The 27,857-nt window shown below is 51.8% G+C and overlaps 1 protein-coding gene across 7 annotated transcripts in view; it reads left to right on the forward strand.

Annotated features, from left to right (window-relative positions):
• The window catches only part of LOC309635720 (uncharacterized protein), an 85,043-nt gene extending 67,079 nt beyond the window's left edge, over nt 1-17,964 (forward strand). For 3 of the 7 annotated variants that reach the window (XM_082407289.1, XM_082407293.1, XM_082407294.1), the window contains 7 exons: nt 2,253-2,288; nt 4,407-4,460; nt 5,634-5,687; nt 6,720-6,755; nt 11,757-11,843; nt 15,829-15,867; nt 17,508-17,964. In XM_082407289.1, coding sequence (XP_082263415.1) covers nt 2,253-2,288; nt 4,407-4,460; nt 5,634-5,687; nt 6,720-6,755; nt 11,757-11,843; nt 15,829-15,867; nt 17,508-17,510 — 309 coding nt within the window. In that variant the 3' untranslated portion in view covers nt 17,511-17,964. Of the gene's footprint in view, nt 1-2,252; nt 2,289-4,406; nt 4,461-5,633; nt 5,688-6,719; nt 6,756-11,756; nt 11,844-12,785; nt 12,864-15,828; nt 15,868-17,507 lie in introns of all 7 variants that reach the window. The other 4 variants (XM_082407290.1, XM_082407295.1, XM_082407291.1 and 1 more) reach the window with 4 other exon arrangements.
• The last annotated feature ends 9,893 nt before the right edge of the window (nt 17,965-27,857 follow it).

Genomic DNA, 27,857 nt, shown 5'->3' on the forward strand with positions numbered 1-27,857 from the left:
AGGGTTTGAAGGTCTGGTTAATGTAATCACAGCAACCAAACAGCAAGAACAAAAGGTATGATTACACCTCATTAGTGCATCAAATGTGGGAATATTTAAGGAGCTGATTCGCTTGACAGACTACAGTAAACTGATGACTTTAGCAGACACTTTCCCATGTCTTAAGCTGTGTCCAAAATGACTAAGTACTTTTTACTATTAAAGCGCCTTCCTGCCCACCCCAACTCAACCACAAACCTCTCCTTGTTCACCTTCATGGCTCCAATAACCCTAGTGAACATTGGGGAATTCAGTCAGGGGTTGAAATGAAGACCATACAGGTAATATAAACAAAGCAAGCGCCAGACGAAAGAAAAAGTACCCAGTCTATCTTTAATTTTTCAACTTTTGATAGAGACATGGGTACAGAGAAGTGCTTTGGCTAGCTTAAGAAAACAACAGAGCAAGCAGTGTTCATAAAGGGCAACTAACGTGGACGTCAGAGGGACAATAAGGAGTGGCGGGGACTGTGGTAACAGCCCTACTCAGTTCAGCTGACTGTTGCTTCGGGGGAATGAGGGTCCAGTATTTCTGCATATTCTAATTTTTCTAAGGAAGCTACACCTCTGGCATTTGATGGGATATCTCCTCATTTTCTAATATTAAATCAAAATTATCTGCAATGCTGCAACCCATACAAAATATGTCAGTGGCTCACGTATGGCCCCAAAAACTCCAGTTCATGCCCTCTGCGCCAGACCTCTCAAGATAACTCAGTATTAACGCTGCATAGACAAAGTATATGGATGTTTAGCTAAAGTTCTGTTTTTAGGCTTCCCCTCAGTGTTTTACTTCCTATAGCAGCAGCCTGTGTTTCCAGGCACATGCTATTGCGTTCCTCTTATTTGCCCTACAGAAGTGGTTCTCAGTGCTGGCTGCACATTGGAACCGCCTGGAGCTTTTCAAGTATGCTGTATTCTGTTTGAATTGGGCTGGGGTAGGGCCCAGTCATCTGTATTATTTAACATCACCCCGGGACATGCTGACGTTGTAGCTGGGTTTGAGAACCACAACTCTCTAGGCCATACGCAAGATTGGTCCCAGAATTATGTGGTCCTAAGACTCAGAAGCGAGGCCCTGTAGGATCCTGCTACCCAACACCCTTCCCCCAGGAGGAAGCAGCTCCCTGCCCTCCCTTACCTGGGGGTATCCCCCCACCTTTAAAATTCTGAGGCCTAGGCTCCTTTCTGAGGCTCAGTTGGAAGCAGATTTCAAGAACTCAGTCCTTACTGGCCTAGGGTGTCCCAGTTGCTCTCTCCCTGCTTTGTCTTATTGGCATCATCAGAGAATTGTACCCCTGTTCTCCTAGGTGGGTTGTAGGGGCAGCGTCATAGCCCAGCATTGGAACAAGAGCTCTAATTCCCACTGTATATATCACTGGATGCTGCATAGTGAGTGGGTCTTAATAGCATCCCACCTGCCAGACAGTTTATTCCAAGGGATACATGGCCTTAGACCTCTGTCCCAGTCAGCTGCCCCTAAAGGCTTTTTCTATAAAAGAGGCCTTGTCTGGGATAATATGAATGGATTGAGTTTGCGTTAAGCTTTGCAAACTGTCAAATGCCAGAGGAATGTCAGGCATCATTAGTATTATCACTCAAGGCCCCAACTCCTCCCACCTAGCTGAAGTTGAAGTAGGCCAGCTTCTACCCAGATTTCAAAGCTGGATGCTGTAATTCAATGCTGAGCCTCCTGGGGTCCCCCAGTGCGGCCTCGCCTCAACAGGTATGCAAAAAAGGCTGGGAAGACCACCCTTACCTGGGCCCCACCTGCCATGTAGGCGTGTCTTCCCCAAGTAAGACTGGTCCCGGGAAGGATGCACTAGCTCTGGTTCCAGACACCTCTCCATGAATTTACTTTCTATATCTCTTTCCCTGGAACACTGCAATCCCTTGGAAGAGAGGTTTCTGAGAGAGGATGAAAGGAGAGAGGGGAGCAGGGGGCACAGAGGATCGGAACGGCCACCTGCACTGATCTCCACCCAGCTTGCTCAGCAGTTGGCCACACTGCACTCAGTGTCTCCATGTTTTTGTTGGTTTTCATGTGAATACATTACCTGTCCTCCCAAGCTTATTTCTCCCATTTTGTTTAATTACCAGCATTTATGTCTGTCCAGAGTCACTGCTTCACTCACCTCTTCCCTCCCTGGTCCCTTTTTCTCCCTCCCATTCCTCCCTTCCCCTTCTTTTGGTCAAACTGTTCCCTTTGTCCAGGGAGCTTCAGGTTTGGACGGCAGGCCTGGGCCACCGGTGAGTGTCACTTCTCCATTACCCCTCAACCCACCCTCCCCAACCCACCCCTGGCCTGTAATCCCTTTTGTCTGTCCTGCTGTGGCCTCATTTTTTCAGTGAGTCATGCCTTATCCCACCACCAACACCAGAAAGTGCCATCTGTGCTCAGTTCAGAAGTGCTTATTTAGGCCTCTTGACCAAAGACAGCTGGCCTTCATCTAAATTTCCCTGTCCGTAGAATGCACCCAGGGTCCTCAAATCTGAATTTCCAGAACACTGGCTGTGGGGTGGGAGGCTGCTCCAGCAGCAAAGACTCTGTTCCTAAAGGAGTGCTGACTTCAGCCTGGGACCCCAGCCCTAGGGGTCTGGGCCGTGACTCATCCCCACCAAACACAAGTGTCTGTATGTGCCCGTCATGCTGTGTTGTCTTCATGCTGTGAGCTCTGTCCATCTCCTGTCTGCCCACAAGGGCTTTCTAGTCCTGTGCAACCATCAGTCTGGTGTGTATGTGGGTGGGGGCCGCACTGATGGGTGAGGGCAGGTGTAGCACTTAGGAGCACACAGGCGAGTCCCAGCTCAGTGTTCTGACGGCATGTCACAACCACACCTTTCACTTCCTGTGGCACCACAGCTGCCCCCCACCACAGTCCCTTTCTTTCCATCCTCCTTGCACCTAGCACACCTTTCCCAGGTGGCCAATCTGGGCTCGGGGCATTATCTGTGGCTGGAATCAGAGAAACCATGACTTTCCTCTCAACTACTTATTTCATTCATATTGGACAGAGGGGAGCGGTGCACATTCATATATTCTGTCCCCTTTGGACCTGAAGGGTTTTGTTCTTATAAAATCAATAACACAACCTTAAAGGAAAATGTTTATGGGAAGAGTGATCCTACCCTGCCAGGACATTTACTGGACACTTCCTAGGTGTCAGGCCCAGCACCAAATGTGTGACATGTATTCATCCATTCTAACCTGGCCGCAACCTAGGAAGCAGACACTCATGCTATTATTCCCATTTTACAGGTGGGAAAACTGATCCTTAGAGAAGCCAAGAAACTTCTCCAATATCACAGTTATAGGCCTTTGAGGCAGGACTTGAAGCTGGCCAGTGACTCCAGAATGCTATTCTGACACTCTGTCGCAGATGTCCACAGCTTTCCTTCTTCCCTCAGAGGGGCCACCGAGAACATCTTATCCTCTTTTTTATTTTCATGTAAAGTAAATCAGCCTTTCCCCACCTTGCTCCTGCCCTGCCTATCACAGCTACATTCGGAGCACCACCGGGAACCGCCCACAGGCCCAGGCCCAGTCCTCATGTCCTGAGCAAGAAATATAATCACCGAGGCAGAGCAATAGGAAGCTTGGAAATACAGACTTCGTCTAGTCGGGCCGTAAATTAGGAACCTGGAGAAGATGTTTAATTATGCCTTAGCAAGCCCTGCTGTGTCTCTAATCAACACAGCTCTGATGCTCCAGCTGCCCCCCCTGGGCTGCAGCCCCGAGTCAGGAGTGCTTAGGACACACCTCCCTGCCGGGCCAGTGTCAGCAGGCATCCGAAGCATACTAATCCACTCTCCAATCCAGCCTGTTCCCTAGGGCCTGGGATGGGGACGGAAGGCCTGGCCGGAGGCTGAAGGCCAGGGCCAGGGCCCACAGTGGGGGCGGGTGGAGTGGGCGGTGGCTGAATGACCCTCCCACGCCTGCCTCTGTGTGTGCGTCTGCATCGGTCTCTGTGGCATGAAGACCCTCCCGCTGCATGTGGAGCTGCGTCAGCAAAGGGGTGCCAGCCCCCGGCCTCCCCACCCCTGGGATGGCGTCGACTCCCTCCCGAGCGCTTCTGGGAGCAAACTAAGCAACTGTTCTGCCGTTTTCAGCCTTGGCAAGCTTGGTTGTGAAACCAAAGGGGTACCTTCCTCAAATCTGGCTCTGAGGCAGGGGGGAGGCGCTCTCTCCCCGAGGCCCCCAAACCCAAACAGGAACGCGGCCCAGTCCAATGACCGCCCTGAACAAGCCTGGCCTCGCCAACCCTGAAAACTGGGCCTCTGGACCTTGCTCATCTCCAGGTGTCGCGCGGGGCTCCCGGGGCTCCCCTCGGCGTCAGGACCCTCACCTCTGCGCTTTCACCTCCCCAGGGTACTCCAGGACCAATTGGAGTTCCAGGCCCAGCGGGACCAAAGGGAGAGAGGGTGAGTGCTCAGCGAGCCGGGAGCCTGGACCACCAGGACAAGGGGCCCTGCTGCCCCTCTCAGCCTCGGGTCCTCAGCCCCTGCGCCTGCAGCCCACAGGGCCACCGCGTCAGCCCAGCCATCTCGGCCCCGATCCGTTCCTCCTCGACCCGGCAAGCACCTCATCCATGTCTTCTCTTGATGATCCTCCCAGCCCATGGCGGGGCAGGCAGGCCTGAGGTGCTCATTTTGTAGCTACAAGTGGACCGAGACTTGGAGAGCTTCCTTCACTCAGCTTCCGGTCACCTGGCATCGGTCCCAGGCGCCACACAAGGCCCCAGGCCCTGCTGTCACCGGACACGCCTCAATTCTGCAGTGATTTAGGGATACGGCATGAAACAGAGTGCCAGGTGGTGTTAGAAAACCTGGGAGACATCAGGAAGCCAGGAGACCTGGGCCTCAGGCCGGCTTCCGTGGGTCACGTCTCCCGCAGCCCGGGCGGCGGGCGGAGGCAGGAGTTCCGGGCATCAGCTCCTCCCAGCCAGGCCCGGTTTCCGCACCGTGGGGCCCGGGGTCGCTGGGGGGCCAGCTCGGGCGCTGGACCTCTGAGTGGCCGTCTGCTGGGCTCTCCGCCTGCGGGAGCAGCTCTCCCTCTTGCCGTCTGCCGCCGGGGGCTCTGTCGCTGGGCTCTCGGATCCCACAGCTGGCGGAGGGGAGGGAGGAGAGGGTGGGGAGCTTCTGGAGAGACACGTGGGCTTCCCTGAGATCACCAGCCACTTGGGGAACCAGGGTGGCTGCTCCGAGGGGTGACACAGCTTCAAAGAGAAATCGGAGCTCTCTTCCTCTCCCCGTTCTCCCCCGTCTCCCTTGCCCGTTTCCTGCTCCGTGTTCTCCTCCCCTGCTTCTGCCTCTGGCCAGCTAGCACCCCCGCTAGACACTGTCCAGTCCTTCCTAAGGGCCTTGGGGGGCCAGGCTCCGTGGAGGGAGGGTGAGAGAGGCTTCCCAGCCCCCTCCTCGGGGCAGAGTCCTCAGCAGTCACCCCACCTTCACCCCGCCCTTGCTTCCTTGTGGGGCGGGGGGGTCTCTTTGAAGAGACTGGAAAGGTTTCCCAAGTTTTGTATGAAAACAGAAAATGGCTGACGGGAGGTTGTTACCATGTCAGAGAAGGCTTATGTGTTCTTTCTCCGGTTTCAGGGCAGCAAAGGCGACCCTGGGATGACAGGACCAACGGGAGCAGCTGGGCTTCCTGTAAGTCTCGTGGGATCAGAGGTTGCTCTCCACCTGCCCTGGTCCCCCACAGAAGCACTGTCAAAAGAGAATACCCAGAGCCTGGGGCAAAAAATCCAGGGCCAAGCGACAGCTCTCAGTTCTGTGGCAGTGGAAGCAGCCAACAGCCACTAGCCCACGCTCTAGGACGTCCCCGCCGGGCACCGCTGGAGGCAAACCCTGGAGCACACGGCCCCCGTTAGGGAGCCGTGTCTTCAGCCGTGTGCACCGTCTGACTGGCTGTAGCAAACACAGATGAGCACCTTCCGCGGCAGGGCTCTGTGCTCAAGGCAGCGGGGGTCTCACAGGTGACTGTGCCACGGCCCCTACCCTCGAGGAGGGACCGAACCAGGTCCAGATCACCATGAGGCAAGGGGACGTCTCCTGAGATGGGCAGCTTCCCACAGGACTGGCTTTCCATTTGCAGCCGACGTCTCCTTGCTGGCTTATAGAAGTCGGCTGCCTACGAGAGCCAGGACTTTGGTTTCCCACCCGCTTGAAGGTCATACACTTGTTCGTGGGTTCCATGCTCGGCTGTGCTTTGGCTAAGTAGGCACCTCCGGCCAGTCTGTGCCTTGTGCCCACTCCCCAGCTACAGACAAGGGGAGCAGCTGGCACCTTGAAAAGAGGGGCTCAGGAGCTTTGGAGTCATTTTTCTAGCAAGAGGCTGGTGGGAGAGCCATGCGAATACCTGCCCTTCCAGCAGAGGTCTCTGCGCCCAGACCGTGTCCTCATCATGAACCATCTAGAAGAACTCGGTCGCAGGCCAGGGCATTGGTGCAGAGTGAGAAAACCAAAACTGTGTTTGACTTGACCCATAACTCGTTATCTGTCTCTAGGTCAAGTTCCTTGAGCAGTTTTCTCCTTTGTCCCCCTTCTGTAAAATGGGGATAATTAAGCCTGTCTCCGATGAATTAGGCACCGGTAAAGAGCTTTATGAGCCTGGAAGGAAGGACTGTACAGCCATCCTGTGCTTTCTCATTAACGTGTCTTCGTTTCTCTGATTTATTGCAGGGTTTACACGGACCACCCGGGGACAAAGGAAACCGGGTGAGTCTGAGTCCTCGTACTTTGGCTCTGTTTACTAATGTCATCATGGTGAGGTGGAATGACCAACTGGGGATTCCTGACCCAACATGGAAATACAGTTTTTCCAGATAAATCATCCTAAATTAAAAGGCTTTATAGTGAGGGGCTTCATCCATAGCATACAGGGAGCCCGGGACCTAATCTTGAAATTGAAGCATGTATTTTTCCACGTGGAAAAGGGAGGCTGAATCCCAGGGCAGCCATCAGATTAGCATTGCCATCCAGTAACAGGAGTCACATGCCCGGCTCTCTCTAGGTTGCCCTGATAATGGGCCCCTAAATGATACTTTTATATCCATCGTTGCTGAGTCCTAGTCTTCTGACACTTAGTTTTACCAGGCATCCCAGGCCACTGGTGAGAGAGAAAATAAATCCCAGTTCCAAGAACAAGCAGACAGCTGTTGTACACAGCCAATCCTTTAAAAAACCATCCCAGCCATTATTTCTCTTGGGAAGAATCGGCAGGACTATGAAACAAATCGTGCCTTTCGAGGCCCCCAGCTGTCCCTTTGGTTTCTGCCATGTTCACCAGGACGCACTTACTGAGTGTCCACAGCACCCACAGCCACCTGATGGCACATGACACGTGGCACATTTGTGCCCAGGAGAGATCATCTCACTCCACCTGACCGAGGGATGACTTTTGGGTTCGTTTCTAGAATGTCTCATTGGCTGCCTCATCACAGGGGTTCTCAGTGGGATGCACGTCCCCTAGAAGCCCAAGAGCATCTTCTAGTGGGAATAATACGCAAGGATCTTAGAGGTAAAAGAGGAGTGGGACGAACCGATGGAGAAACGAGGCCCTGAACTATGATAACGTGTTCTGAGTTCGCAGGAGTGTTAGAGACAGAGCAGGTGGCTTCCAGAACCCAGGCCTTCCACTGATCTTTGAACACCGATAGCCGTGTTTATGGCTAGAACATGCCGGAATCTGTACGTTTATATCTGGCATCAATGCAAGTCTCCTCCATTTAAGATCGATTTATTGAACGCTTCCATATTCCTAAATTTCCCTTTCTGGCAGCTGGTCAAAAGCAATCAATTTGTCCCATATATTCTGTGAACAAGAAGGAAGGGGCAGAGCGACCCCTCCCAGACCATCCATGGGGAGCCCAAGTCTAGAAACCCCTGGAATAAACAGACCTACTTCCAGAAATGGGCCAGCCTGTTCAGGCAGGCTGGGAAGCCCACCTTCGTTACTGTGGCATCCAAGAATTTAGGCCACTAAAATAATTGATCATTGCACCTCTCAGTTGACATACTAACCTCCTTTCTAATTTATGTCTAAAGTGTTCCAGTGTTCTTTGTTAATTCGATTAACACTTGTTAAACCTATCTCTTATGACTTTTTCAGTTGGCTTGAGGCACTGGGCATTTGAAGGCTGCAAAGCTAGTCCTCCCAGTGGTGGTGACTGTGCTCTAGAGGGCAGGCAGGTGGACAGGGGGCAGGAGGCTGGTGGCTCTGATGCTCAAGGAACCGAGGTCATTGAATAAGCCGCTGAGTCCCCACGATCCAGTGGGGAAATATTTCTTCTCCACTTGCCGTGTCCAAGGTTTTATATACTTCCCCCCAGTCCCACATATAAATCAGCAATATGTCACTTAGTAAAAGACAAGTCCAGAAAACAGGCAAGGTACCTGAACCTTCCTCTGAGTGCACCATAAAGAACCAGTCGACTTCTTCTGAAGGGCAGGTTTCCAAATCAAGGACCAGCTTATTCTTCCATCCAAGACATCTGACTCTCTGGATGCCAGAACGTCCTAGAAGAGTCCCACCTACATCTCACCTTCTCTTCCAGACCTCTTTATACCACCGGCCCTAACGGGACTTCTGAGGGGAGAGATGAGGGCTTGGTAATAAAAGCCTCCAAAATGAAGAAAGGTCCAGGCAGAGTCAGCGCTGTGCCCTGACCAGTGTTTTCTGCTGCCTGGAAGCTCAGAAAGCTGACACTTTCGTCAAAGTAAAAGGCCAGGAGTGCTTAGATGACATTCTGGTTGGAAGCTTCACTGTTTCTTGTGGAGGTGAAGCTGGAGATGTTCAAAACCCCCGTGCCCACCGAGTGTGGAAGGGGGCTCCCAAACTTTGCCCCCATCACACCCGGGGTCCCCGTCAGAGAGGCTCAGGCGGGTGCCCCAGCGTCTGTTATCCTATCTCACAGCCTTAAAGCCATGCTTCTCCAAGTCCCGCCAGAGGATGGTCTTGGAGTCTCCTTTCTGCTCATGGAAGGAGGACGGTCCTTGTATTGGTGGCCAAGGCCCAGAGCCCAAGATAGGCAGTTTTCCAAGGGGACACACATGCCAGGGGAAAAATTCTGTCCTTGTCACTAGGGGCATTCTCCTGTCCCTTAACAGCTCTGTGAATTTGGCCCAGGAGCCACTTTTAGGATGAAACAGTCCATCAGAGGATAAAGGGTGGTGTGAATTTGGCAATTTGGGTACCAGGAAAATTGGGTGTAACCGTGGAGCTGCCTGCAAGCCAGCCAACTGAAAGGTCCGAGAGCGTGCAGTGAGGCTCCTGCCACTCTGCGAGAGGTGCCACCTGGGGTGTGTGTGTGTGTGTGTGTGTGTGTGTGTACATGTGTGTGAGTGTGGGAGAGTGCATGTGTGTGCCTGGGTGTACATGTGTGTGTGCACACTTGTGTGTGTGCGTGTCTTGCTTCCCCAGGCCCCCTTACCTCCTAGCTCTCCCTCCTCTGCTCTCTCTATCGGCCTGGACCTGCTTCTTCTTTCCTTTACTCCTTCACTATTTCTCCCTCTAGATATGTTCACCCCATTATAATAATCCCATAGCCTGCATCCTTTCCCTTCCACTCCCCCAACTTCAATTTATTTCCTCTAAACGCAGTTTTGTACATTTGTTTATTTTTTTAAGAAACCCCTGCTGCTTGACTCTCTTTGCCCCTCTCCCGTACCAGCTAGAATCCCCTCTGCACCAGGGCCCTTTTCGTGTCCTCTTCGGGGAGCAGGGAGGATGGAGGTGAGGTTACTACTCTACTGTCTTCAAGGGGCACCCAATGAAGGCTATTTCCTGTGGCCTTAGAACATGACGGGCCAGAGTGCAAGTTTCCCATCCTGAAGGGACCACCGCTGACCCTCTGTTACCCACAGGCACATCATCACCGTCCCCCACTCCCCGGGAGCTTCTCTCACCCTCTGAATTTAGGGAACTGTGCTCACTTTTGCACTGGCCTGACCCAAGAGAATAAGGGGCCACATTCCTGAGAAAGTTTCCCATGGGGCTTCCCCCTCCAAACAGCTAGTGGTTTTGCTTGTCCACTGTCTGCAGATTAATCGTGCCATGACTTCCTCATTGGTGGGCGTATCTTAGAGCCAATGAGATGACCCCTAAGATGCATATACACGTTTCCTCTTGAACACATCTCATTTTCTAAGTAAGCATCTGCATTTTAGAAAACTCACTTAGAAAGATGTGTTGGCAATTGCAGGCAACCTCTGGAATCAAGAAATGTGGGTAATTTCCAAAGACCTGGAGAAATGTCAGAAGTATCCTTATCCATTGCCTCCCTCTAAGGAACCCTGCAGCCTTCCACTGCGGGAACACGGTAGACACAAGACCGTGCCGCTGGCAGCAGCCTTGGCTCCTATACTAGCTGACAAGAAGTAGCGATCGTTACTGCTATCTTTATGAAGCCACTGTCATTTACTGAGCACCCACTGTATTAGTGCACATTTAGTATTAAGCACTAAATGTGCACAAAGACCTCGCAACAAAGTTTTTTTTTAAACATCTTTATTGGAGTATAACTGCTTTAAAATGGTGTGTTAGTTTCTGCTGTATAACAAAGTGAATCAGCTATATGTATCGCAACAAAGTTTTGAGGGAGGTGTTATTATCCCCATTTTACAGATGAAGAAACTGAGGCTCAGAGAGGTTAAATAAGTTCCCAAAGTCACGTGGCTGATAAGAGGCAAATCCTATTCTGGCTCCAAGCGTTTGCTCTGACCACTTGGCCGCCCACCCCAAGGGACACTGTGGAAGCCCCCAAGCATTAGACAACTGGCCTTCTGTAGAGGAGGAGAGTTCCCAGGAAGACTCTCCAAGGGCACACTTGACCCCTTTATAGAGAAACCCAACATATAAAAATCCAAACTCAAATTCATTACAAAGAATTTCCCATAGCCCCGCTTTAAATGGAGAGTGACCCTGACACATACAAAATAGGGTTCAGTTTAGAAAGACAATGTTTACTGAAGCTTTTCAGAAACAAATGAATTTCTTGAACCAACATACCCATATACAAATAGCTGCCTATGACTTCAGACCAGGACGGACCAGAGACACACATAAAACGGGAGGACCCAGCTGAGAACCAGGTGCCACCTATGAGCCTTGGACACACACATACACACATGCACTTGTACACACACGTGCGAGCACACACTAGTACACGCACACACTTGTGTACACATGCGCAAGCTCATATACACACATGCACAACCATGTATGTGCACACGCCTACACACCGCATTCACATCCACATGCAGACACACACCCCAGGGCTCTAAACAAAATCACCTTGCCTCCTCATAGAATATCAAAGGGACGAAAACCAGTTGGGACAAAAGCTGTCAGGCCAGACCCTTTCAAAAATGAACCCTCAAAGAGAAGGAAGTGGGTCCCCCTGTTCATTATAGATGCACTCTGGGCTCAGAATTAGCAAAACTGGCAACCAGTATCGTCCATCTGCATTTCCTCCCACCTCTGGCTCTCAGCCCTATTGCTCCCCAGCCCCTCCACACCTGCCTTAGCCAAATTCTCAGGTTCTTCGAGGGGTGGGCTAAGGGACTGACCCCTAATCCTACTGGGGAGAATATCCTACTTGAGAGAATCTATTTCTCCCTCTTTCATTTTTTTTTTTTTCTGTCTCTAACGTTAACACATGAATTGATCCTAAAGTTTTGATGTTATTTTTTTTTCTTGGACTAAACCATTATTTACAGGGGGAGAGGGGGAAGAAAGGCTCTAGAGGGCCTAAGGGGGATAAGGGAGACCAAGGAGCGCCTGGATTAGATGCCCCCTGTCCATTGGTATGTTTCCATCTATCACTTGGTTGTTCTGGGTTTTTCCTTGAGGTTTGCAAGCTGGAAACAAAGAAGGCAAATAAAAAGATGAAAACCAAATGTCTCCACTGATGCTACCAAAACCAACCTGTTCATGTGACTGATGAAATTCTGCCTGCTGTTGGTGTTGCCCTAAAACCACAGCTGCAAGTAATTCCCGCTAAAGCCCTTTCCTTTGAAGATGCCGAACAATTGATGTGTGGAAGTGGAGACACCACGAGGAAAGGGATTTGGGAGCAGGCCTCGGCTCTTAGCTCCAGGCTGGCTTTGGAAGCCAGTGTAGCAATTGTGAAACCCACCCCCCATTTGCCTTCTTCGTTTCACGGCCACCTCTGTGGCCAGCAGTTCAAGCTGTCTGAATCCCCACTTGGTCAGGATGCAGGACACCGGGGGTTTAGCGTTTCCTGAGGGCCATCTATGCCCCAAACTGGGCAGAATGAGGCCAGAAAGGGGCTTTTATACACAGCCTCCCAATGCTCACCAGCCATCCGGCTAAAACCTGTAAAGCTGCAGACCAAAATCTGTAGACAGAACCCCACGAAGCCTTCCCAAACCAGCCAGTGAGGAATGATTCTTGGCACATATGCCGGGCTTCTCAAGTGTCCCTCAACCCATTTGAAGGTCCTGAAATTATGATGCGCTAAAGTTGAAGCTCACCTGTGTTTCCTCCAAGTGAGTCTAGATGGAGAGGGGGCTGGATGTACACGTTCCAAAGCTCAACTCTCCCAGGAGCCAGAGAGAGCACAAAAGCTGAACCGGGGAGACGGGAATCAACTGGGATCTGGGGTTTACTTGTAGATGCCTCGAGGGTCCTGCATCCTGGCCAGGGTAGCACTGGGCCTCTCCACGCCACAGTCGGAGCTGGCCAGCCTTGACCTAAATAATCATCGTGGTTGGTTTTGTGAACAGGGACACCGAGGTTTTAAAGGAGAGAAAGGGGAGCCGGGGTTACCAGGGCTGGACGGACTGGATGCCCCGTGCCCACTGGTATGGCATCACCCTCCCTTGCCTGCATGGCCAGTGTGGGCTTCCCCACGTGTGCGGTTTGTGCCTGCGTGCCTCTCCCGCTGCCCGGCACACTCCCGCTTGTCACTCTTCACTCTGTAGACACCAAGGGTCACCCTGCCTTAGCTGGTCCTCAGGGGGCTCCCGCCACGTTCCCCTCTTGCATGCAGAGTCTGCCGGGATGCTTTCTTGGCTTCCTCCTGCAGCTGCTTCAAAAGCCCATCACCTTGATGTGAGCGGCCCTCCCCACCCGATGCCAACCTTAGCTGCATCAGACCCTCCTTTCAGAACTGCTTCTAGACAAACCTGCCACCAGAAAGAAAGGCAGGGAAGTGGATTCTCAGGACAAGTTATTAGGATTGTGACTTCTCTTCCTTCACACACTGCAGTTAGTCGGAAAAGCGTTGGCAAAACATTTCAGTGAGATGCCTGAGTTGGCCCCATGTCCCTCTCCACTCCAGCATCGCACGATTTAGCAGAGGAAAGATGGGCACCTTATAAACACGGGGCAGAATGAGGAGTTCTAGAACCAAAGTAGGGGAGGGGGTACCCTGACTGTTCTTCCAGCATAGATCTGGGATCACTGCCCCGGTGACACCCCCAGAACCAGGGGATGGTCCAAAATTAGGATTCTAGATCCTGTAGGGTTCATCCTTTTTGCTTAAATCCCAGAAGACACTACAAGACCCTCCCTTAGTTTCCCTTTTTTTTTTCATCTTTAGGTGGTTCACAACCGAAAGGTCTGGAAGAACCTGGAAAGGTTGAGAATGTAGTTAAGGAAGGGAAGGGAGAGACAGGGAGGGAGGGGAGACATTTAGGACCCGCTCCCAAGCATGTCCCACCTAAGTGGTGGCAGTTCTGGTGCCGCTGGGCCCACTCCCTCTCCAAGCAGGGACACCCGAGGCTCCTACAGCAATCCTTTCAACATACTGCAGGGGAAGCAGAAGATGGCACTTCACTCCAAGGCAACTGGCTCGAAAACTTCCTGCTCTCCTAAATTTCTGGAGGAGGTTTGGAGCTCATGGATCTAGTTTCGTACCAGTAATTGTCAGATGAGCATTCCCAGCCTCACATCCCCACCCCAGGGTCACACAGGAATTATCTTTGAAAAGAAGAGAAAAAGTTATTTAAAAAAAAGATGCTGTGTGACCCTGACAGGTGACCACAGAGCCCCTTGAAGGGACTTTTTAGGACCACACAGGCAACACAGAGGACGGCAGAGCAAGCAGCGTCGCAAGCTTCCCATTCCCGCCGCACTCCCCACCTTCCCACGCCCGCGCCCCGCTCCCCACCTTCCCCCCCACCCCGAACCCCCAGCATGCAGCGCGCACCACACAGGCGCCTTTCTCAGCCGTGGGATCTCCCGCGCCCTCCGCGGCACCTCCGTTAACCAGCAGCCAGGCGTCCGCTCTGCCGTGACCCTTCCCACGATCTGAACACTTGAGTTCTGCCGGCTGCAGCCCTGGCCTCCCTGCTTCTCACCGTCACTCCCCTCTGCCTGCCCAGCCCTCCTCTGTCCCCCCCCGCCACCACCCACGTGCCAATGGGAATGCCCCTGTGGTCCACGGAGGCTCCTCTCCCTTCCAGAGACGGTGTGAAGTGTCGCATTGTGGCGGGCTGGGGAAAGGGACAGAGGGCTTCATGGAACCCTGGGATGCACCACCTCGCCCTGCAGACCCTCCCCAACCCAAAAGGGACAATGAAAGTTATCTTGATTTGACCTTTAATGCAAACTGGCATTTTCTCCAGTAACATTTGTGTGTTACTTTCGCTGTGGAAGTGTACATGCCTTGCCTTTCTTGTTTCTCATTGTTGCTGTTCGCCGTCTCCTGCGCTGTGTTACTGTGGACGTGGGGCGGGGCAGGGGGGCTGTTGATCAGGAATTTTAGTACAAGGTAACTAGACTTCTGCGGCCCCCGTGCAGGGCCGGCTGTCTGCTGGATGCCAGGTGAGTGGCTTCGGCACCTGTCGTGGGTGGATGAGTAGGCCCAGGGCACAGGGTGCTCCCGTTCCGGCTTCGCGGGGGCTGACCACTTGCTGCGGTCCCCTGAAACCCCGTGTGCATCTCTTTCTCTGCCCTGGAGCCTGGAGTTCTAGAATCTGGGCTGCAATTCTAACAGACCCGGACTGAGAACCAGATCTTTGCCCTGGTTCAACCTCACCCCCCCGACCTGCCTCTCAGTGGTTTCTAGGTTCCCGCAGGGAGTGCCAGAGCAGCCAGGATAGCAGGGCCCAGGAGACTCGGGACGTCCTGAGGCTGCAGGAGCTCCGGAGGTGCACCGGCCAAGGGGACAAGCGGCACCCGGTGGATTCCCATGCCACCACTGCCTCTTCCCCCCAAGTCCCCAGCAATGGCTGTGCCAGGAGCCCTGCCTCCTTGCTGAAGGCACCTCAGGCCCACGTTGCAATGCCTGTGAAATCACCCCTCCTCCTCCTTACTGATCACCAGATGGGAATTGCCTAGATGTCCTCCCCCAGCTGCTAAGGAAGAGAGAAAAAATCAGAGAATGGGAGAAGTGGGGGGCGGTCGTTTCATAGAGCTGCACCTTCCCCAGGTTTTATGGAGGAGGAAACTGAGGCCCCCAAGCGCTGAGTGACGCCCACGGGCACCCCGCACTCAGTACAGCCCGAGCGGAGACCAGCAGGCCTCTGGTCTGTCCTCTCCACAGCATTCAGGTCACCTCTGCTTGCTGAGCCCACAGGCTAGGACAGCCCGTCTTGGCCGTGCACTGTAATTACATGTGAGCTTGGCCAGTGGGCAGATGGGCGGGCTTGCTTCCTGCCTCCTTTCGGCTCGGCCCTGGCGTAGAGAAAAGAAACAGACTATATCAGGGGGGCCGCACCCTGATCAGCTGCCGCAACGTTTGTGGCCCTTGTTCCCCCTGTCCTGCTGCTTGGTGGGCCATCCCGCAGAGTCTGAGCTGTCTGCCTTCCTTCCTCACTGCAGGGTGAAGACGGCTTGCCAGTCCAGGGCTGCTGGAATAAGGTAAGGTTTCCCAGGGTTCTAGTGCCTTGGAGCAGAGATGTCCTTGGGCTCCTTTCTCTATGGTGGGATAAAGCATGCACGATTTCCATTCTGGGCCTTTCTGCAGATGAGGTAGCAAGACATGGGTCAAAAAAGGAACGATCCCACAGGCAGGGTGCCCATTAAACATCCCACTCACTGCACAAAATTGAGAACATTTAAAAATGATTTTTAAGGCATCCGCAAACCCGAGTGTATGGAATTTCCATGTAGCCAGACAGATGACGTCTTTATGCTTTGTGTGGTTAAGTTATACAATACTTCTCCTGCAAGGAGTTCTAAACCATGTTTTAAAATTAGTTATTATTAGCTAGTCTCATAGTGTTCATAAGAGGCCATTTAAGCCCTTACCCAGATATAGGAAATCTAAGTTGTTTAAACTATAAAGTCACACAGATTCTATACCTCCTCCTAGAGATTGGCCAGCTCACCACTCTACCTTGCCCTTTGAACTTAAGCTGTCAGAGCTCCATGCTTCTGCACATGAGACCTGCAGCCCAACCTCTCTTGGGTTCCCAGAATTCCTACAAACAATGAGGTTTCATTTGTTCACACTTGCCCCTGCATTTGCCATCATTAAAGCCATCTGACAGCACTGGGCTGTGCCCTTACATGCAATCACCCCACTCCTCCAGGGCCTCCAAAGTGCAAGGTTCCCCGGCACGACCAGGGCCACTGGTTTGCTAACCCAGAGCCCAGCCTGGTCCTGGCAAAGGTAGCAGCTGCCACGCAGTCCCGCCCACGGCCTCCCTCCGCCTTGCCTCCCGCTCAGAGGCTTCTTGCCAGCCCTTTATCACTGAGGTCTCAAGGTGTGGGTTCCTCCTCCTTAAAGGGCTGGAGTCCACTACCTGCCTGAGAGTGTGCGCTTAGCTAATCCAGTCCTGCCCAGTGACAGCAGTCACACTTACAGTGAGATGAATACAATCCTCCGGCTAAGGGCCCACAATCTCATTAGTTCACGGGACTCAGTAAAAGCAATGAAACCACCCAGGTACCTAAAGCACCCCTAACCAGAGAAAGGGAAAGCTCAGCCCTCAAGGGAGATGCCTCCCCAAGAATCTGTCTCTCTCGCCGTGCCTCGCCCTCTCGGTGAGTTCCTGTAGACCTAGTTAGCTCCAAGAAGAAGGAAAGGGGTGTGTCCCCTAAGAAAAAAGATTTTCTTCTTCAAGGTTGCTGTGGATGGTTAGGAGATAGAAATGGTTGGGCTTAGCAGGGGAAGAACAGCCTACTCTCGAGAGCTACAATGTCTGGGAGAAGCAACTAGAGAGCCTGGTGTCTGTTGGTTCACACCATAAATTCATTTTGGGAAGATGCAGTTAATTCAACAGCCAGGCCTCCAAAGGCAGCATAGGGAGAAAGTGCCCTCTAGTGGCCAGGATGGGGAATGACTGGAAAGAGAAAGTGGTTTCCCACCCTCAGGATGCTGAGAGTCAGCACCAGGGTCTTGGAACGAAGGGGGTTCCTGGCTCCCCCCGTTCCCCTACCCAAAGCTCCCATCCAACCCAGGACAAGACCCACCTCATTTCCCACAAGGGAAATAAACACTCACAGACCAACTGACACTAACTCCATGTTGTTTTGTGTTTGTTTTTGTTTTGCAGTGATGCCTCTAACCTGGGATTGGCCTGTGTGTGTGTTTGTAAATAGAATATTTATTTTTATACAGTTTTCACTTTTTGAAAATGCCCGAAGTATGATGCATCTTACAGATTATTAAAAAAAAGGAAAGCCTGCATATTTTGTACAGAAAATACCAACCTCTTCCCTTTTGTTTACAAGATGTTTTGTATACGTCTAAGACTCTAATACACTTTTCGTTAGTGAGTACGGCTGTACGTTTGCATGATATTTGTGCACACTTATTAAGTATTGAAGCTTAATAAATTATCGTGTTCCAGTGCCAAAGGGGGCCAACCAGCACTCAGGTGCTGGCTAGTTTATGTGTGACTTCAGAGATACGTGGAGTTCCATGGTGTTTGCTAAGCTAGGTGTGTCTCAGCATATTTTAAACTCTTACGGATTTTCATTATTAAAAAAAATAAACATGGCAATTCTTGATCCTGATTCATCACTAAATTAAATACATTCTTTTCTTGTGAAATCAGGAAGTCCCAGAAGCGGGGGTCCTCAGAAGTTTAATGGTTTGAACCATTAACTCCAACAGAGGGAGGGCCGGGACTATATTAAGCAACGTCTATTATAATGTACCCCAGGTTCACTACAGTGCCACAGGATTGTGTAAAGTTCAGTTGTGCTGAAACCCTCGAAGCCCCCAGGGTTACAAAGGGCTACTTGCTACTGCTTTTGTGTTTTGGTGGTTTTTTGGTTTGTTTTTCTTTCTTTTGAGCTGCAATCACTAGTAGCAGCTATTGCTGATGATGGCCATTCATTTGCTATAGATTTGCAAGGTCTGCTCACAACTAGCAGTTGAAAAGTTTGCCTCACAGCCATTACGCTCCAACAAAGAACGCTCAGAAAACAGGAATCTGGGCAAGATATTGGCAATCTGAAGCTGTTTTTATTTTTTAAGAAGTAGAGTTTTACGGTTTTCTGTACTGTTCTTAGTATGGTGCTTATAAAGGTCTTGCTGCTTATAAATAAAATAAACCTATTTTAAAGACTAGGTAAGTATTACCTATGGGGCAGCACACAGGTTTACTGTTAGGTGTTACAACATAATAGGTGCTTCTAGAGGGCTTGAAAATAATGAAGTACTTGGGTAATTTAAACACCCCCCCTATTTTGTTTGCACTTTAATTTGTCTTTATATGTATATCCTTTCATCATCCACAGTACAAAGTCACACTGAAACGGAGACCCTGTCCACGCATGGTAACACAAACTCTAAATTAATGAGCTTCACATTCGTGGGACCCCTGCCACATTGTGGGGTGAGGTCGCACTCACAGACTCTTTTCTTCATGGGACCACCACATGCTGCCCAGACCCCAGGGACCTTACCAGCATGCTTACCAAATATCCACTCAGATATTTTGGAAATCAGACACCTTCCTCCCCTGAGTCTTGGCTTCCTTGTTTGAAAAGTGAAGCAGTTGAATTAGAGCTGCTGTCTCTGGTCATCTGTCCCCTCCACTGGTGGCAGAAGCATGAGGGACCCAGGCCCCAGCCACCAGCTGGTACACGTTGCTCTTCCTACTGAGGGAGCATTCCAGGATGCCGCACTCCCCCGATAATCCTGAGCCCAGGGATGTTCCTCGTCCTGAGCCTGCTCCCCAGAAGCTCCACCAGGCACGGTGAGGGCAAGCCTGGCCCTTTCAGGGGATAAGACAATATTTTAATTTTCATTTCTTTTAAACTCAAAAGAAAAAAATGAATATATAATGAATGAATATATAATCATGAATCCAGCCAGGGTTATATTTATCTCTACCAGAGTAGTCATAAAATATAATTTTTTTGTATTCTTCTGGAGGAAGGAATCCACACAGGCAAAAGTGCCCAGAGCCCCTGAAAGTCGTAGCACAGCTCTGCCCAGCCTCTGCTCCTGTAGATGTGCTCTTTCCCTGGCTCCACTGACTTACGGCTCCTGCAATGTCTCCCTCTGCACCGTTTTCTTTTGCTTCCTCACCTCCACCCGCTCATCTGAGGTCCTGAGAAATCAGAATGTAGCCTGGTTTTTCTAGACCCACTGCCTCATTCCCTTCCAGGGTCTCACTGGAGCAATCAGAACCCACTGATGATCTCAAAATAGAGTCAAACATAAACTGGAAAGATCCAGAAACTGAGATTCTGTGTTAGCTGAAGACCCTAAATAACTCTGAGCAAACCAAAACCTTACTCTGTTTCCATCCTGGTGTTATTATTCGTTTATTTATTACACCTCAGCTAATAAATACCACAAAGGATTCAAAGTCACTTACAAGAATACAGATAATAAAATAGAAATATGTGTAAAGAAAAGTTTAAACATCAGAGTCAAGGAAAAATAAATCAGAGGCAGTGGCAGGCGAGCCCGGGATAGGCGGGGAAGAACCTCACACATTTCACCCCCAGGGGCCTGGTGGGCAGAGAAAAAAAACAATCAGCCTGGTTTCAGCGTCCACACTGCCCTCCCCTGGGGGGCAGTTCACTGAGGCTGGACCCCACGTACACACATTGTCTTCCCCCAGAGTTTGGTGCCTTGTGTATCCTCAACCCGGACATCCTCCCCATCACAGGGCTGCGAGCTGCACACCCCCAAACCCCAGGCTCCTGACTTCAGGGAGCCCCAGGCCTCACTACTTAGACCTTAACCCAACTCAACTCATGTCAGATGGGTTAGAAGCAGGGAGACAAATGGTCAAGAAGTAGGGAGGCTTGGCACTCGTGCTGGCAGACAGGAGAACAGGAAGAGGCAGGTGCTAGAGGGACGGTGCGGGGAGGGGGCAGGTGCCTTGCAGGCGGGATGGACCAGGGAGGGCTGCACAGGGGTTGGTGGCAGAGCGGGCTTGGGAAGGTTAAAATGCTCACTCTGGTTCTGGGGACTTGCAGCCCCTTTGTTGAGAGCTGCTCGCTCAAGGAGTGAGTGAGGCACCAAGCCCTGCCTGGGGGGCAGATCACGGCCCTGTTGGTGAATGTTCTCTGGGACCTGCAGGCAGCTGGTCTGGAGAACCACCTTCTCTGGTTCGCTCCCCTCCCTGTGCTCTGGCACCAAGCGCACCTTGTAGCCAGCACTGTCTGCTTGGAGACTTGCAAACACCCAGCTGGACAAAAGACTGAGCCAGTGCCCTCGTGGGTGACAGTGCAACAGAGTCCGCTAGGCCCAAATAAGGACTCTCATCAAGGTCAGCCACTTGTGCCTGCGCAGTCATGAGGCCAAAGGAAGCCCCACCTCGCTCAGGAGGTGACGGCCCTTCCACACACCCCGCTGCCCCATCGCAGCCTCCCCCAGTGCTTCCTTCCTGCCTGGCCTCCCTTCCCGGGGCCGCTTCACCTGGCGGAATGCAATACCACAGACGTGGGGAGGGTCAGGGTCAGCCCGTGAAGGGGGAGGGCACTGGCTAGGAGTCGGGAGCCTCAGCTCCCAGCCCTTTCTATCTGGCTAACTATCTGGCCTGCGGCAACGCACTCCAAGTCTCAGCTTCCCCAGGTGTCAGTGACAGGTGACCTCTGACATCCTGAAACCCCCTGATTCCACTGACCATTCGGCTCCTGGGAGGACTGGGATGCTGGAGCATTCCATGCCCCTCCACCTAGAGTCATTTTTGGCTGTGACAGTATCGTGCATGGAGCTGGCCTTGCAAATCTGTGTGCCGCATGCGTGTGCTTCGTAATCCTGAGTGACAAGACTCCTGGACTTGCCCTGGGGAGTGGGTGAGCCGGGTCAGCTTTCCTGGGGCAGCCGTGGCTGCAGAGGTGGTCTCTCACAGAGGAGTCCACGCTGCTGCATTCGTCAGAGTCAGCAGTACAGCTTTAACCACCGGCATGCAGCTGGAGCCCCAAAGCCCTACGAATGTACAGGGACACTGCTGCCTTCCTCACACCAGGCTCTCGGCTCCCCTCCCGGGGCTCCACACACACACCCGCAGCCTGGCCTCGCCCCCAACCCGGCACCTGGACACACTCTCAGGCAACTCGAGATGTCAAGCACCTAAGACTCCATCCACACCACCAAAAGGAGGGCAGGCCACTGATGAGTGACCTGGAAAAGAGGAGGAAATCCACACGGAGACGGAGGGCAGAGAAGGAAGGGAGGGACAGGGAGGAAAGGCAGCTCATTTCTCAGGAGGGGAACTTTCAAGGGTGAAGTTTCCTTGCAGAGGTGGAGGACGGGGAGGAGGGCGCAGGGAAGGGAGCTGGATTTTCGGCCAAGGCAGAATTCCACATGCAGTGACCCTCCAGTTCCTAGACCAGCCCTGCTTCCGAGGGGGCAGAGCTGAGCCAGGGACGTAAGCCTTGCACCACGGGGGCCTCCCCAGCAGGGCCTCCCTTTCCAGGTCTACTCGCTGGCCCCTGCATGCACCCTCTGCTTCCCCCTCCACACCTGGCCCGTGCAGGGCCCTGGGCCTGGAATGCCATGCTTTCTCACCTGTCAAAGGTATACCTCCTTCTAAGGCCCAGCTCGGACTCCATGGCCCTGGGAATACCTTTCTGGGTTCCTCAGCTAGATGAGTCTCCCTCCCTGGAATGACGAGGAACTCTGTCTGCTTTTCTTCCTCCACCTTCTATTAGACTAGGCAAGTCGGCCTCCCATATTAGACAGTGAACTCTTAGTGGAGAAGGACTTTCTCATTCACTGGGCTCCTGAGGGACCTAGCTCAGGTCTTGCTGCCAGGGCCCTGGCCAGGGCTCATAAACGTCCCTGACCTGCTGAGTTATCAATCTACTTTATTAAGCACCTACCATGTGCAGGCATTGGGAGGCAGGTGGGGCCCCTAAGGACCGAAGACACAGCCGGCCCTCCAGGAGTTAACGGGGTGCCCAGCAGTGCAAGGACTGTGCTGAGTGCTAGTGAGGGCGCATCTGAGGAGGCCGCGGCCGCCAGCGTGGCCAGAAGGAAGCGAGGCCTGGGGGGTCCAGGAAGGAATTAATAGCAGAGAAGGAGGAGCTGACCGCTGCAGACAGGCAGGCCCCTCCCTTGCCTCATCCCCCTCATGGAATCTTCCAGTGAGCAGGATCCTGGGCCACACCAGCTTCTCAAATCAGGGGAGGGCAAACAGGATTGTGGTGGAAGGGGACAGACAGGTCCAAACTGGGAGGGTACCTGCTAAGGTCACCAGGTCAGTGGGACCCCCCGCTCGGAGAGGCACCCCTACATGCCCATCACCAGCAGGGCTCTTCCTCCAACACCCCCTCTCTCTGCCTCCTCAAGGGCCAGAGTCCATGGTTAGTCGCCAAGAAGTGAAGCCACGCAGCCCGAGCCTTGGGGAAAGCGCCTTCCCCTGGAGGAGGGTGAAGACGGAGCGGCCTCCAGACAGAGGGTCGCTGGCCGAACCCTTCCGGGGGGTCTGGCTTGAGGGGGTGATCAGAGGGTGACCACGGGAGAGCGTGGGACACCTGCGCTCTCTAAGGGCCAGCGCTCAGCCCGTAGTGCGCAGTCTCACCCCGCCTGTCTCCCCAGCTCTGTGCTGGGGTTTCTGCCGCGACCCTGCAGCTAGCGCCCTCTGCTGTTGCTGCACCGCAACGGCGCTGGATGCCCTTTGGTCAGGGAAGAACTGTGGATCTTTGAGAGACCTCTCTGCAGAAGGGGCCGCCAGCATCGTCACACTCTGACCTTGGAAGCCTCCCCAGGAGGCTGCGGCCAGAGGCCGGTCACCTTTCCCAGCTCCTTCTCAACAGATTTCCTTTAACTTTCTTTGGTGCTGCCACGATTAACCCTTTAACTTCCTGGGTTCTTTCAAACGTCATAAGCTGACCAGCGTACCAAGCTGCAAAAGCAGAGAGCGTTTGTCTTCGAGAGGAAGGCACAACTGTGTAGTAGAGGAGAGAAGCCCATGAGCGCTCCTGGGCGATGAGCTTGGATGTCTGGGCTGGCCCTCAGAGCCAAGGGCCTCACGTATCTGGTCTGCAGTCCTGAAACGATGGAGAGAGGCAGCAAGCCACCTATTTGCAAGAGGATCTGGAATAAACCTTCATCCTTTAGCAAAATTGTTGAAGGGACAGTGCCTGGAAATTACCCTTCACTGCCTTCCTTCTCCCTCCGTCACCATATGCAGAGGCTTGGTGGGTACCACGGGGTTTCTGCTGCTAAATTAACCAGCCGCCCAACGCTCCTTCCATCCCTGGGGCCACGGGAGAAATCAAAAGCATCCCTATATGACATGATACATGAGTGAAGGGATTTGAGGACTTTCAATGACTCACAGGATCCTGGACTTCTGCATATAGTCAAATGGTCTGTGTCACCTGCCAGCAAAGCACCAGCTCCGAACCAACAACATTGGAGGAAGACAGATCCATCATGGCCACCTTTTAAAGAGGAAACTGCTGGTGCCTGGGCTCACTTCACTGTAGAAATGCGGTGAAATCACCTGCTAAGAGACATTTTTCTTGCACTCCGCTCATTCCAAAGACAAAGTGTTTTATTGCAAAAGTCTGCCAAAATAAATGTGCCTGCAGCTCCCCCAGCCAGTGGGAAGCACTCTGGCCTGGGAGGAAGGAGGTCTGCATGCTGGACCTGACTGCCCGGGGCCGGCTGGGCGACCTTGGGCAAGAGCCTCCAGTGCTCTGAGACTCCACTCCCTCCGTTATCTGTAACCTGGGGCAGGTTCTGCCTACCTCACAGGCCATGGAAGGACTATCTCCATGAAAGGAACTGGAACACGGGAAAGGGCCATATAAAGGTTAGACAAAGAGATGGTTAGTAGTCAGTTCAGGGAAAAACCTTGCTTTCTGTAGCCAAACCTCAATTAACTGGAGTCACTTGAGAAATGGTTCATTAAAATTTCTGGCAAAATCAGGTTCAGAGCAGGCCCTCTCGTGTCCACACAGAGGGCCTGCTTGACAAACAACATGGACACTGAATAATGGAGATGTGGAAATGGTGGCCAACCTGCGGGGGGGGGGGGGGGGGCCAGGATGGATATGGACTGTCCCCGCTCCCCAGGAAGGTGCTTTTTAAAACGAAATTTCCTAAATGTTCATAGGGTTTTTTTTTTCTTTTCCCTAAAAAGAGAAAAATCAGCAAATTTTTAAAATCTTTCTTTAAAATTCCAATTACCCATATCCCTGGTTGAATGAGGGTTTTTCTCTTTTGTTGATTCCAAGATAAGGTGTGTTTTTGGGAATTCCGTGGCAGTCCAGTGGTTAGGACTCCTTGCTTTTACTGCCGAGGGTGTGGGTTCGATCCCTGGTCAGGAAACTAAGATCCCTCAAGCTGCGCAGTGCAGCCAAAACAAAAACAAAAAAAACCACAAAGAACAACCAAAAAAATAAGATGTGTTATTGATTCTGGGCCTGGACCCAACTCCCCAGCAGCCCCGCCCCACTTCTTTTTTTTCCCCGCCGCCCCCTTCTGCTCCCCACCTGTGCCCTCTTGGACACTGAGGCCGAGATTCCCCATGCGGTCAGTCTGTCATCTTTTTAACAATCCTTACCTTGGTATTTCAGTAGAAAAAGTTCAATTGCACTGTGTCTTGCAGGAAACTTCAGTGCAGTTAATTGAAGGTTTAATGTATTTTTAAAGTGAGTCAGAACCTAATTTTCCGAGTTGCATAATGAAGATCAACAGCTTATCTGACTGATTATATAGATTAGGGAGTAGGAAAAAATGGTTTCCAAGAGTAATTCCTCAATGATAAAAGTGCTCATGAATTACTTTTTTTCCTTGTGGTAATTATTTTTGGTAAGGACCTATCCGTACTGCAGTCAGTGGGTCTTTTCTATGGAAGAAAAAAAAAATTACCTGCATATAGTTTGCTGATGGTTTAAGTTTCCTAGCATTTCTGTTTTGATGTTAAGGCGAGATGTCTTCTTTTTTTTTTACTAACTGTTGTATTTTTCCTACGACTTTTAAAAAGTTATTTCCTCCGAGCTCTCCTTTGGGTCAAAAGCGCCTCCTGTGAAGGCAACCTGGTGCTAAGTTCCTGGAGTGAAGCATCCTACACCCTGTGCCCACCCTAGGTGTCCCTAACAGCAGGCTGTCCCATCCTGACCCCTGCAGGGACTCCTGTCACATCCTAGTGCCTTTTACCAAAAAAGAGGTCATCTTTCAATGGGCAGGACCTCTCCTAGCTCCAGGTCCGTCACTGGTCTCCATGGTGCCCCATCGCCACATCCCTGCGGTGCCCTGGGCTTGCGTCTCCTCCCCTTGTCAAGCAGATGGTGAGAGCCTGGAAGGTTTCTACCTTCTTGCTGCTTTTGTCACTTTCGCAAATGGTTCCCAAGGCCTCTCATCAATCTGACACCCCCCCACCCCGGCAAGGGGTAAGACCCCCCAGGCTCTCAGCCTGGACAGTCTTCTCGGCCTTTCCTTTTGGTGTCCCCTGAGGATTTCTCACCTCCTTATCTTGCATCCACCCACGTCCCGTTTTCTTCATTTTTCAGTTCTCTCTCCATTCACTCCTCACCCTCAGACCACTTGGCTCCCTCCGCTCTCCCTCTCCTCATCTCCTTGTGCCTCCCTCCCCATCCTCTGGCCACCCCCCACCCCCACCCCAGCTCCCCTACGCTTCCCGCAGCTCAGTCCATGAGCGTCATTTTAGCTCATTTGAGCTCACGCTGCAAAACGAGGCCCCTGGGGAGAAAGATCTGCAATCTGGTCAACGTGTGTGACAGCTTTTTTTCCTACCAAATTCTCCTAGTGCCTTTCATTTAAATAGGGTCGTTGACAGATGTATCATTTACCTATTATGTTCCCCATAAGAAAAGAAATCCACACCTTTGTTTTATTTTATTTCATTTCATGTTTCTATCCTGAGTCTGATAAAACATTGTTTTTAGGACCTACTGGTAAAGAAATGCTTCGTTTTCTTTGTTTTCTGGTTTCAGGGTCATCAGCAAAGTCTCTAGGGTTTTTTACTGGTTTAAGTTCAATAAGTCAGAGAAACTTCTCAGTCTAGACCTGCGACACGCCGCTTCTCCAGAGGAAGGCAGCAGGCTATGGCGCAGAGTTTCCGCTTCCTCACCCTTAAAATGAAAGCGTGAGACTAGATGTAATATTCTGCGATTCCATAATTCAATAGCTTTTTTGCTGATTTCAACAGATCAAATGCATTTTTCCTTATGCCTATCAGGGATTTGTTTGGTTTGGTTTGGTTTTTAACCATGTAGGTGTCTATGTTTTCTAATTTAAAGAGGGGTTCGGGGCATCCCTGATGGCACAGTGGTTAAGAATCCGCCTGCCAATGCAGGGGACAAGGATTCACTCCCTCCAGGAAGATCCCACATGCCGCGGAGCAACTAAGCCGATGCGCCACAACTACTGAACCTGTGCTCTAGAGCCTGTGAGCCACAACTACTGAGCCCACGTGCCACAGCTTCTGAAGCCCGCACGCCTAGAGTCCGTGCTCTGCAACAAGAGAAGCCACTGCAATGAAAAGTCCGCGCACCGCAAGGATGAGTAGCCCCCGCTCGCCACAACTAGAGAAAGCCCGCGCGCAGCAACAAAGACCCAACGCAGCCAAAAATAAATAAATTTATAAAAAAAAAGAAAAAGAGGGGTTCTGGCTCAAGCCTGGGTTGAGAAACACTCCCTCCCCGCTGAACCTGGGTGGAAAGTTGTTTTGGACAAGGAGGGGCGACAATTCCCTGTGCCGATTTTTTTCCTTTTCCTTTGGGAACCCACTTGGTTTCCTTCCATGCATGAATTGCTGGAATCTGGGATGAGGTCTCTAATACATGATGGGACGTTCAGAGAAACCCAGTGCCAAGTATTTGTGGCAGAAGTCATAAGAGCTGATCTTTTTCTTAAAAACCGACTCTTTAGTTTATAGCTTAGCCAAAAGCAAGCCAGCCAATTCTGCGGCCATCCAAGACCCCCATGAAAGACCCTCAGTGTTTCCCATGAATAAGCAGGGGTCTGCAGAGTTCCTGCCACCATGGCCATTAAAGTTCAGTGCGTGCTCCAGAATGATCAATGTAAGAAGGTAAATCGCTAAGTGGCTCTGTTGTTGTCCTACGGCCGAAGGGGTGTATAATTGTGTTTAAGAGAAAATAGCAGCTCTGTCTTATGTGCTACTGGAAGGCGTTACTGCAGGTTCACGCAGGACGAAGTGATGTCTCTGGGAATGTGACTGTGCGTGGACCGTGTAAAAACACATGTCTTCCAAACCCCTGCCCAGCAGGGGTTGAGGCAGAAGAGAACAACGTTTAACTATACCAACTGGCCAAGAAATATGCTGTTCCCTGGCACACAGACTCGGAGGAATTGGCTGGCTCTACGTGGGGACAGAGTCTCCAGTCCCCCTGTCCAAACGTTAACCTAATCATAAACCAAGCAGGTCCCCACTTGGAAGGAGGCCCTAAAAGAAGTCTGGTTTCTTCAGCTGAAGTTTTCTGAAGTAGCCACTCAT

The sequence above is a fragment of the Balaenoptera borealis genome (genome assembly GCF_965194805.1).
Source record: "Balaenoptera borealis genome assembly, chromosome: 10".
NCBI classification, from domain to species: Eukaryota; Metazoa; Chordata; class Mammalia; order Artiodactyla; family Balaenopteridae; genus Balaenoptera; species Balaenoptera borealis.